General features: G+C 36.0%; 1 protein-coding gene across 1 annotated transcript in view; it reads right to left on the bottom strand.

Moving 5' to 3' along the window:
- The window catches only part of LOC117121167 (protein mono-ADP-ribosyltransferase PARP4-like), a 67,404-nt gene that overhangs the window by 49,554 nt on the left and 5,862 nt on the right, over nucleotides 1-11,988 (bottom strand). Inside the window, exons 7-23 of the mRNA XM_033266275.1 lie at nucleotides 11,714-11,875; nucleotides 10,887-11,024; nucleotides 10,287-10,460; nucleotides 9,312-9,472; nucleotides 8,861-8,998; nucleotides 8,131-8,229; nucleotides 7,219-7,402; nucleotides 6,270-6,420; nucleotides 5,462-5,592; nucleotides 4,519-4,737; nucleotides 3,814-4,019; nucleotides 3,411-3,492; nucleotides 2,706-2,843; nucleotides 2,212-2,398; nucleotides 1,127-1,388; nucleotides 339-438; nucleotides 51-217 (exon numbers count right to left, since the gene is read on the bottom strand). Of these exons, the coding sequence (XP_033122166.1) occupies nucleotides 51-217; nucleotides 339-438; nucleotides 1,127-1,388; nucleotides 2,212-2,398; nucleotides 2,706-2,843; nucleotides 3,411-3,492; nucleotides 3,814-4,019; nucleotides 4,519-4,737; nucleotides 5,462-5,592; nucleotides 6,270-6,420; nucleotides 7,219-7,402; nucleotides 8,131-8,229; nucleotides 8,861-8,998; nucleotides 9,312-9,472; nucleotides 10,287-10,460; nucleotides 10,887-11,024; nucleotides 11,714-11,875 (2,699 nt within the window). The remainder of the gene's footprint in view (nucleotides 1-50; nucleotides 218-338; nucleotides 439-1,126; nucleotides 1,389-2,211; nucleotides 2,399-2,705; nucleotides 2,844-3,410; nucleotides 3,493-3,813; nucleotides 4,020-4,518; nucleotides 4,738-5,461; nucleotides 5,593-6,269; nucleotides 6,421-7,218; nucleotides 7,403-8,130; nucleotides 8,230-8,860; nucleotides 8,999-9,311; nucleotides 9,473-10,286; nucleotides 10,461-10,886; nucleotides 11,025-11,713; nucleotides 11,876-11,988) is intronic.

Raw genomic sequence — 11,988 nt, 5'->3', positions numbered from 1 at the left:
CATCTGTTCTTGAGTTGTCACCGAAAGCTGTCTCTTATACACATCTAGATCTGCAGAATGGAACATACCCATACACTACTTGACGTGACCCGCTGAATAAGGATGTAATCTGTCCTGGAGCTTGGATGGGTTTGGGGGCATTATCATCAAACTGTTGCCAGTTCACGCTCACATTGCTCAATGCAGGTTGTCTTGCTTTTAATAACTGACCCTTGACCTATTAGATTTACGACATTTCAAAAAGTCTGATAGTAAAATAAACAATGAAATAAATATTTTTTACCTTAAAACATATGAATTCATCGTATTTTGAAATAAGGTAATATTTCATTTCTTACTTTTCTTTCCCATTTTGACTTTGTCGATGTATCAAAGAATTCAAAGGCGCCTGTTCCAACACGAGCTATCGCCCTCAACAAGTGTTTGTTGGCGGTTTTGCTAAAAAGTACATTTATTTATAGTAATTTTAATGTTATGATATTAGTAAAAATCTACAATCACTTAAAAAATCATTTATAAAAATTTACCATTTTATATTTATGGGTTATTTTCAATGACCTTTCAGGTACACGACATGCATGGGTGAGCTATGCAGTTGTAAAGCCCCCAACATCAGGGCTTAGAGGCAGCTGGGGACCAAAGTGGGGTCAAATGGCAAGTTGCAAATGGTTTAGGAGTAAATATCTTAGAAGCTTCTACCTTAGTGGTCTAATATCAACCATTATAGGGTACAGCAAATAGATGATGATTTTTATCACTCATTTTTTTTGTTTTGTATTGTGGGCACAGTGGATTAAAAAAGTGGTGTGCCTGTCCCTGTTCCCCAAAAACGAGTACATTATAGTCTTTAGATTCTAATTTTAACTTTTTCATCAGTCTGTTGTTTTTACAGGTCTGGGCCCATGTAGGGGCTATAGTAGGTCCCTCGTACTTTACTTCCTTTGGCTTCCCCCTACCTCCCAACACAATCAACACTCTGAGCATGTGTATATGTTACTGCATCTGGCCTCAATGTAAATTTTTTTACTTCTATTTCCACAACAGTTCTTTGAGAAGTGAATGCCCCATGAGCGTTCCCTCAGAACTGTTGTTTTCCCTTAAGTTTTTCTCCCATTGACCAACTTACCTTATCCCAAATGTGAAAACTCTGTTGTTTTTAGCATTGAGTTGAATGGCATTAAGAGTTGATTCCTCATTGTTGATGTGGCCGTCGGATATCAGGAAGATATTACGCAAACAATTTGTATCACTCAGCAAGAAGTAAGCATGCAGAGGGCGCCACACTTCAGTGTTCCCCATTTTTGCTTGGACATTACGAATAAACGTCTTAGCAACAGAAATATTGGCGTTGGTCGCTGGTTGACTGGCAGGGAACAGTTCGTCAAAATCTTGGAAATAAATTATGGAACCAGACATTTTGAAAATTACATTGTAAAAGATTTTTTAAAAACATTAGGAAGCAAACAACATGGTTTACAATATATATATTAAAAATAATGATAAAAGAATGTTAACAATGATTATGTTGCTGTTGCTGATGTATCTACTGCTACTGATACTGTTGTAGCTGTCGCTGCTGCCTAGGATGTAGCTGCTGCCACTGTTTTCGTTGAAGCTGCAGCTGCTGCTGCCTAGGATGTAGCTGCTGTCACTGCCTATGTTGTAGCTGCTACAGCTTTTGTTGTAGCTGCTGCTGCTGTTGTTGCTGCTGATGATGATGTTGTATCTGCTGCTGCTGTTACTAATGCTGTTGTAGCTGTGCTGCTTCTGTTGTAGCTGCTGCTGCTGTTACTGTTGCTAATGATACTGCAGCTGCTGCTGCTGTAGCTGTTGTTATCAGTGGTTTTATCTAGAAATCTTGAAGTGGGGTGCTCATGGAGGAGAGGTGGTGCGAAGGTGAAGTGGATTGCTGAATGATCAATTGAGGGGGGCCAACTCGCAAAATATGGTGATTTTAGGTGATTTTTAACTAGTGGACCATTAATTTTTTGGGGTCGACTGTGGGGGAGGGGCGTGCTCCCCCACGCATCCCCTGAATATGCTACTGGCTGTTGTTGCTGATGATGAAGATGACGATGATACTGCAGCTGTGCTGCTGTTGGTGCCAATAATAATGTTGCTGCTAATGATGATGATGACTCTGTTGCAGCTGATCTTGGAGATTTTTTTTCTTTGCTTATAATGGAAATGATTTGAGGCAATAAATCATACTTGTTCCAAAAGTAATGATGTTGAACGTTGCTTCAGTTGGAAGATTCAGAAGATTCATCATCAGGATTTTCTTTGCTTGCACCAGATTGTCGCCTTTCATTGAGTTTGACAAGTCAAGCACTAACAGGATCTCCGGTGAGTCATCGCTTTCACTCTCAAATTCAGGGTAGAATGTCAACATACAGGCCTAGAAAATGATTACATTATAAGAAAATTTGTGTTTTAAATATTATCAGATATTACTTCTGTATGTGCAGTATACATTTGTTATTAAATATATACCCGAGTAGGATGTAGCAGGCAACCTGACAGGTACCAATTTACAATTCAGGAAAACTCAAGAAAACAAGTGAAAAGAAGATTAAAACTCTGACTTTGGGGTTGGAAAAACAAAGCTGTTCGGACTGCACCAAGTAGCTTCCACCTAAAAAGACTAAGGAGGGAGAGAGAGTACCAAAGATGTGAATAAAAATCCGAATATAACTTAACACTACCTGGGAATCGACCTTGTCTGGGTGTTTTTCAACCCACATTCTAGGCACGTGTATCTCAGCCAGGTCAATCAGTAGCTGGAAGCCATCCGCCAGTGAGACTTCCTTTTCCAATTCAACTGTTGCTTTTGTGGCTGATTGCTGGAATATAATCACAACAAAATATAATAATAAACATTAAACAATCACTTATACAGAAGGTCAGTTAATCAGACTGTTCATCAATCAATTATACCAATCAATTAATCAACCAATTAACAGATCAATGCATTAATCAATATATTAATCAACCAAGTAATTAATCAACAAACCAACCAATCAATCAATCATTCAGTCTGTCAGTCAATCAGTGTGATTCAATTAGAAATCAATCTATTAATCAGTCAACTTATCAACTAATCAGTATGTCATGAAATAAATTCAGTCAGCCAGTCAATCAATCAATCAATCAATCAATCAATCAATCAATCAATAACACAAATATCTATTATCTAATCAATCAAATAATCAGTAATTCAAAATATTAGTCAGTGGGCAAAATGGTAGTCAGGATCAATCAAGTAATCAATGAATTAATCAATAGATCAATTATAAAACCTTTTTAAAAAGTCAACATAGGAAAAAAAAGTCTTGGTTGCTTCAGTAGCAAGAGACAAATCTTAAAAAAGAAATCCAACAAGCAATATTTGTACACTTGGTTTTTTTTACCTTCATTTTGATTTGATGAGTTGGAGACTTGATAGAACGAATATCATAAGGCATCTCTACTGCAATCTGGATGGATGTTTCTCTGCAGATTTCAAAGAATATTAAGTAAATGTTTTCTTCATCCTTCTTGAATTCACTTAACACTAGGTCACATCTCTGTAAAATTTCCTGGCGGAGGCGGAATTGAGAGACAACACTACCCTAGGGCGTGCCCTCAGGATATTTTGGTTTTCTAGATGCATGGAAATAATATCTGAGGCGTTTTGGGCGATCACTAATTTTTTTTTCTTTCTTTTTTTATTTTACTTTCAAAAAGAAGTGGGGAAGGGGTATAGGGCCTGACTTACTATTTAAGGAAATATAAGACTATAACGTTTTGTTTAGATAACATATTTGTAGTTACCCTGTAGGCTGGCCGGAAATTTTTGTAGTGTCCATCTGTTCTTGAGTTGTCACCGAAAGAGCACTGTCTTTCTTCCACGGAGCTACGCTTCCCGGCAGATTAAACACAATTTTCCCAGAATCCACTGCTAGTTCCGCTACATACGTAATTTTAATTAACACTTCTGAGTTTGGAGGCAAATTTCCAACACTAACCGTGAAGACATCCTTTACAAAAAATAAGTCAAACAAACATTTAATTGATAAATGCAAATAAACAGTTGGAAAAAGAATTATCAAGAATATCAAGCAATGATGTAGATGAAAGCCAATCTTTGGAGTAAATAAAAAAGTTTTGTTTTTATGTTGTACTTTGGAATTTCCTAAGACAAGGAGGGGTGTTTGACGATATAATCCAAAACATTATAGGATACATATATTTAAAGGTTTAAAAACAGGGATAAAGAAGTGTCCAAAGCCTGTTTTTAACAAAATTATAAATAAAAAACTACAAATAATAAATATATTAATCAAACATTAAACTTTATAAATGTTTACTTAAACATCAACATCATTATCATCATATTATTGTACCTTGAGGTACTGTGATAAAAAAGATGACACAACTTGTAAACAGAAATTAATACAAAAATATGATTACTTACATTTACAGTGATATGTATTGTTGAAAATACAAACAGAAATGATTAAATTGTATTACACTTACAGGTGTTTCCTCATCCATCAGGTAGGCACCGTGACCTTTGCTAATAGCCTCTCTGTATTCCCGATGGGCAACCTCTTTATCCTTGACCTCACCAACGATGTGTTTGCCATCAATGAAAGCCTCAAAGCCAACCACTGCGGCCATGTCATCCAGTGGAAACACGTACTTAGCCTCGATTGGATGACTGTTTTCGTTTTTGTAGGCTTGCAATACCACAACCTTAGAAATGCCAAATAAACTTGTCTTTTAAATAATGATGCAATTTAGAGAGAATTTATGCGACTACCTACAGTGGTTAAACCTAATGGAAGTGCCACTCCATAAAGGGCTGCCAAACTTCACACCAATCTAAATTTCTCAGAAGGGTTCTGGGCAGACCCTGTACCTGTCAAATTATTTCACATCAGGGAAATCAACCATATCTTGGGGCCTCCACTGGTTTAAGTCATCCTAAAGCCTTGCAATTACTACGTTGTACATCTGCTTGTCGGTAGCAGTCAGAACAAATCATCATTAAAAACAATCCATTGTGCAATACTAATGCTTACTTACTTGTTACTTGTCTTCCTTGTCGTTTTCTTTCATAGAAAACACATGGCCATCATTAACTGATTTGCATCAGTTGACATAACATTGCCAGGTATACCATGAGAGATCTTACTTTAAAGAAGTGAGCACCTCCTCAATTATTCATATATTTATTTGATTTTTATTTGATTTATTTTTTAAAATTTTTTTACTTACTTATTTTTTTTTTTGCTGGATATTAAACATAAAGGTCTGTCCACACTATACAATTTTATGTGACAAATAAATGTGATATGCTCATTTTTGGTGGCAATATGACATCATCATACCAATACTGATACAGTACTAACTATTAAACATAAGCTCTGTCCACACTCTACAATTTTATGTGACAAATAAATGTGATAAATCTAACCTGAGCAGCAAGGTCCAGGAGCTTGGCTCTGATATGTACTGCTGTCAGTGGAATAGCACAATCATCCTTTGATTGTAACCCTGCCTGCACTTTGTCCAAGGGATCTTTGATTGACTGAACATCATCGATACCTAAAATATTAAGTATAAAATCGAGGTCATAAAAACAGTTGTATCAACAAGCAGCAACAACAATGGCCACAACAATGGCCACAACACCAACAACACCAAAATGAACACCAATAACAGTAGTAACAGCAACAAACTCAACAGCAGCAGGAACAGTAAACCAGCAACAATGTCAACCACAGCAGCAACAAGGGCAACAAAATAAACATCAGCATCAACAGCAGCAGCAAACCAGCAACAATGTCAACAACAGCAGCGACAACAACACAATCGAACAAAATCAACAGCAGCAGTAACCACAGCAAACAGCAACAAAGTCAACATTAGCAAAAACAAAAACAACAATAGCAACAGCAAATGGCTCTAATAAATCCCTGATTAGCTGATATTAAAATGTTAAATAATCTTTGTAGAAATATTTTATGGTTCCCATCAAGGACTGAGTCCTATACTTTCAGATTTGCATTCAGATGCTCTACCAAACTGCGCAATAAGGCCAATTTGATGTACCTCTTTGACTTTTAAACATCAATATTATTATAAAATGTGAGATGGAAATTGCAAATGGCTTTTCTTCTAAACTCCGCCCCTTGGATAATGCGGCCTGTTCTGATTGGTCGGTTGTTAAGTTTAATTGACATCCCAGGAAGGTCTGTTAATTGGCAGCAGGATGTACTTACTGATATCCATCAACTGAACATCATCATCTTCCTCTGGTGTTAAATTCGATGATGTCTGCACAATGTCTGTGATCTTATCTTCAGGCAGTGCAAACTCAATGAGGTAACGAACACGCTGTTGATTTGTATCGTACACAACAAACTCATCATCCTATTATAAAATGTACAAAAGATCACAAACATTTAAAAGGAAAGTTACACAAATCAGCAACAAAATTGGTAGTCTATGACGAGACACCAAAGAACTTATATAGCAGTAGAATGAGGTCTTCGCATATTTTGCTTTAGGCGGAGTAAATACAGTACTAGACCACTTGGTAAAGTGGAGAAAATACAGGAAACAGACAAACTCGAGCCCGCCTCTTGATTTTAAAGATATAGCGCTGCCACTCGGATGAAGTAAATTGCTTATATGTATCCTATCCTCACACAATACATTTCGACCAGAGGTTCCACTAAATCTCTAACTGGTCTTCTATTACCTTTGGAGATATCTTAATAAACTGACTATTGCCATGGTACTTAATTGACCCCAAAAGGAAGATAGTACTATTCATCCAAGGACACAACATGATTGCACCAACGCTCATATTCTCATTCATGGAGATTGACACTTGATTGTGGAGGTAGGTAAGGAGGAAAGCCATTTATCCAGAATAGTGTCTTCCATACCATTAACTATTAGCAAGGAATCAGGAAACAGATATCGGCGTTAGTGAAGTCATGTGGTGTCCTGGAATGGACAGTTTTTCTTATGCAGGTGCTCAATTGTTAACAGTGGTAATAGTCTCTTTATTCAGGAAGAATTAACATAATAGACATAAGAGTTCATAAGCAATCGAGCTCAGGAGGGGACAATTGATTTTTAAAGATAGGTTATGCTGATGTACATGGAAATGTCCCCCTTAATTTAATAACTTTACACTAATCTTAGCTAATGTTGCTTTACCACAAAATCTGACTCCATTCCAATTTCTTTCTTGACTCCATGAACACTATTGTAGCCCTCTGGAGCAGCTGCCAGTTTATAATTCTTAGACTTCATATCCAGACAGTTGCCCAGTGCAACTTCGTTAACCAGCATAAATCGAGAACCTTTCACTGTGCTTCGAGACGAATATTTGGCACTTGTACTAAGAGAAACAAAATATGAATATTCCTGTAAAAATATGAAACCATAAAGACAATAACAGATAGGTGGAATCAGTTAGGGCAACAGCATGGAGCTTTCATTTGAGAACGTAGAACAAGAACTGTAAATCAATTTTGATGTTTTATGCGGAGATGTCATAAGCAAAAAGACTGATACACCAATGTTTAATATAGTACAGTTGGCCAAAAAATGTTTCAGGAGGGAACATAATGCACAACGTGCAAACATGTGCAGTTAAATTAACATGTCATCGTTATGTTCTACATGGCATTCGATTATTCAGGGGGTAGAGAAGGTTGCACTTTGTACTGCTTTGCCAATGTGTTTTATCCAACAACCACTGGTAATACTGCTCTTGTACCTTTGAACATTGGTTTAGAAATTTGTAGTAATATTTAACTATCATTACTATTATTACTGTCATTACCATTACCATTACAATTCCCATGAAAATTACCATTAACGTTATCATTATTAAAAAATTAATGAAAATACACAAATCAGAAGTGAAGTAAATATTCATGAAATATACTAGTAAACAACAACAAAATATAACAACCTTTTCAACAATACGTATTCATTAGTGTATAAAATAAAACCAAGCCAATTCAACAAAACATTTTAAACTATAACTGATAAATTGATTGGTTGAGTAATTAATTGATTGATTGATTGAGTGATAGACTGACTGACAAGCAACTGCTCTACCTGCTGCTGTCTGTAAAATAAATTCCACTTCCAAGGTTGCCAGGATCCGTTCTCTTACCACCGAAATCTTCCACCACAATCTTAGGCAAGAGAAGACCTCTGAAAATCAAACAAACCCGAATGAAATCCATAAAACAATAGATACCAGCCATCAATTAAATTTTGAGATAAAGCAAATAAATAATTTTCACAAAATGTACAAAATACTGAATTATAAAACCTGTAATAAAAAACAACCGAGAAACCCGGTACAGTAGTTTGTTGATTGTTTATATCTCACTACTATCCTAAAAACAACCTGTTATGTATAATAAATTTAACTATAGATTGTTCTTGCATGGTTTGTTATTAATTTTGCACTCTTTTTAATATGATATGAATGATGTATCATTTGATTTTCTTTAGAAAAACAAAATAAAAAAAATCTTTAATCTTAATATGACACCATTGTGCCCATATATGGGCAAATCACACATCTTCACCACAGCTGACTTTAAATATCATGTAAAATTCATATATTGTGATATTATTTATATGATGACTGCATTGGAAGTATAACAATTCCTAATATCATATTTTTTTTTGGGAGACGGTTCGTACGTGGCGCCCTGGGACGGACGGTTCTATTTTATTTCGAAGGGGTGTTCCGTTTTGGGAACAATAGCAATTAGTCGGTTTATCCAGGTATGTATTCCACAAAATAGACTTGATAACGTTGTTATATACAAACCTTGTAAATATCCCTACAAAGTTAGCTGGCTTTGATGCATGAAACAAAAGCTTCTTGTTTCCAATGCGATGTGTAAAGTTTGTCTCTTCAATTGGTCGATTAACAGCGAACACATTCTTTATGTCAAACTGGTTTCTGCTACAAAACACAGGCATTAAATTTGATTCATTATTTTGATCAATTGTTAAAATTAGTCCATTTTTACAAAATTATATTTTCTAAAGAATTTCATCTGCATCATCTTTGAAATTTATACAATTATTTTAAATTCCTTAAGCCCTGTTACGACTATAAAATTATATTTGACAAAAATCTGTTGTATGCCCATATATAGTAACTATGTGTCTATATATAGTCATGATGTGATGTCATCATGACCATATTTAGGCATGTTTCATGTTTTTGTCAAATAAAATTTTATAGTCTGAAAACATTTCTTCTCTGAATTTACCTTTCATTGTTTGATGCAATAAGATCTAAAATTTGTTTGTATTCTGGTGCTGAGCTAGGCAGATGTTCAATGTGGCATCGCAAAGCACGGAACTTGGACTCAATAGTGGAACGCGCTGAGAATTCTGTGGCTTCACTCACACTAACAATATCCTTGATGAGCTGTTCAATCGCAAAACAAATATTGGTTATGAAAATGTCATTAAATTCATGTCAAAACTCCATATTGGAGGGGAGCATTGTGGTTAAACCTGGAGGAATTAGTTTAAACAAAACTAATTCCTTCATGGGTTTAGTAAGTTGTCTTGAAATCCTGGGTCTTACAACAGGAATATTTCAAATATAAACATACCACCAAAATAATTTACAAGCCACGATACTAAAGATGAGTAGAGAGAATGACATCAGGAGAAGCAAGTGCAAAAGCAGGAGGTCTGGAGACACATGAAAAGGACATGGAACAGGGGGTGCAAAAGGAGGAGTGAGAGCAGCAGATAAATAAGAATGAGCACGAGATGGAGTAGGAGGAAGATTTGGAAAAGGAACAGAAGCAAGGGGAAGTGCAGGAGATGGAAAAGAGATCAAAAGCAGACATAAGCAGGAAATGTAACAGGTAACAAGTCAAAGGAGATTTTGAAGCAGGAGAAAGAGAAAGAGTAGAAAAAGGAAGAGAAGAGGAAGAGATATGGACCCAGAGTAGTAACAGATGGCACAGCTAGAGGTGGAGAAGCAGGAGGAAGAGAAGAGACAGAGTAAGAATTTTAAGAGAAGATAGAGGAACAGGAGGTGGAGGAGCAGGAAGTATGAAGAAAAAGAGTAACAAGACAAGACAGAGCGGGAGAAAGAGCAGGAGAGAAGTAGTACAGGATTAGCATGAAAGAGAAAAAGTCAAAGAAGAAGAAAAGTTTGACAATCACATCCTTAGATGACAAAGATATAATACTATAAAACCAAAAAGAGAGATTAATTTACTTACTTGGCAAATATCATGTACTTTCGCAAGCGTTCGTTTTTCCTGAATTGTACTGTGACCTGTTTGAAGAGGAATTAGCTCGAAGAATTTCTTGCTGAGCTTTTCCAGCTCTGGAATACTCTTGCCTGTATCCAGTTCATGTCTTATCTGCAGCAGTGTGGCTTCCGCTTTTTCAACCTAATATTAAATGACAATAATAACTAGAATTGCTCGTTCTATGTGACGCTACTTTTATGGTGCCGGCAGTGCAATTTTTCTCCAGTATAAAACGTCGAAATCTTTGTTTAGGATGATGAGTAATATTAACAGAAGGGGGACGGGCACCCCTCCCCAAATGCTTGCTCCTCAGTCTCCACTTCCCTCCCCCCTACAAACTGGAAATGCTGAGGGAATACAATTATGCTCAACTAATTAATGTCACTTCAGCATCATATCACAGTGAATCTTGCAGCTTAACATTTTTTATGTTGAGGATCATAATAAGGTTAAAGGTTAGTACAATTTGACCTTACCAGGATTTTACAAATCATATGTTTTATGTATGCCCTTTGGTCGCATACTGCACATAAAATTGAGGTTCTGCTTTATAAATCCTTTACTTACCTGTTCTTTGTTGAGGCTTTCTTCAGGTAAAGACAGCACTCCACTAAGCTCTTTGTTTGCCTCCTGCCAGATATGCTCAACAAGTTCAACGACCTCAGTTGATATGGCACCAGACTCAAAGCTCGACTCCAGTGAAATCTTAAGCAAAGAAAGCAAATCAATGCTAAAACCAATAGCAGATTCTAGGGGAGGGGGACAGCTGGGGTAAAGCTGCTGTAATTAAATTAAATTATTCTATAATTTAATTTAAAAATACTGCAGCTCTAAAGTAATTAAATTATAACATAATTAAAATATATAGCAATTATTTATAAAAAAATTCTTAGCAATTCAAGGTATTGCATCTGTTGATAATGCACCAGAAACAGAGTCAGACGTCAGTGAAATATAATGAATAAATGAACCAATTATAATAAAATACAATGAGTTATTAACAGAAAAGTGTCAAGAAATGTGTTCAAAAAATAGCAAGGGAGTACAGCAGTGATTCAATTATAGATTGGTGGTTAAGATGCTTGCTTTCGGTCCAAGAGTCCTGGGATCAATTCCTGTCAGTTTGGCAGGAATTTTTTTCTTACTAATATCCCTATATGCCTCATATTGAGGCATAGGGAGTGAAACAGGCACTAATAACAAGGTGTGAATTCAACTATAGATAATAGATTAAAATGGCTAAAATTCGGAAGCCCATAATACGCAGGTGTTTGGGAACACCCCAAAACCTTTCTGTCTCTATCATAGTTTCGAGCCACTTCAAACCATAGGCCCTTGATCGCCACTTGCACTATCCGGCAAATGAATTCTGGATCCGCCACTGAAATATCTACCTTTCTCTGTTTGTCAGATCCAATCCACCTGGAAATGAACTTGCCACACTTCTTGTAGTTGTGGGCTGGGCCAGTATACAGCCTGTACAAGTGTGCATATGTTTTAAGAGCATCAGAACTAGAATGCAGATAACGACATTCCCTTGTACCACTGGTTTCATTCTGGGGAAAAAAAAAATCTTATTAAGTTTACAAGTAAACAATTGTAGGAAGTTCAATAATAAGATTAATAATATTAATATTAATAATAATAATAATAATAATAATAATAATAA

The sequence above is a fragment of the Anneissia japonica genome, unplaced genomic scaffold (genome assembly GCF_011630105.1).
Source record: "Anneissia japonica isolate Jap-2015-1 unplaced genomic scaffold, ASM1163010v1 scaffold288092_len240290_cov174, whole genome shotgun sequence".
Taxonomy (NCBI): domain Eukaryota; kingdom Metazoa; phylum Echinodermata; class Crinoidea; order Comatulida; family Comatulidae; genus Anneissia; species Anneissia japonica.
Note: the sequence above shows the minus strand (reverse complement) of the source record. Positions and strands in the feature narration are given on the sequence as shown.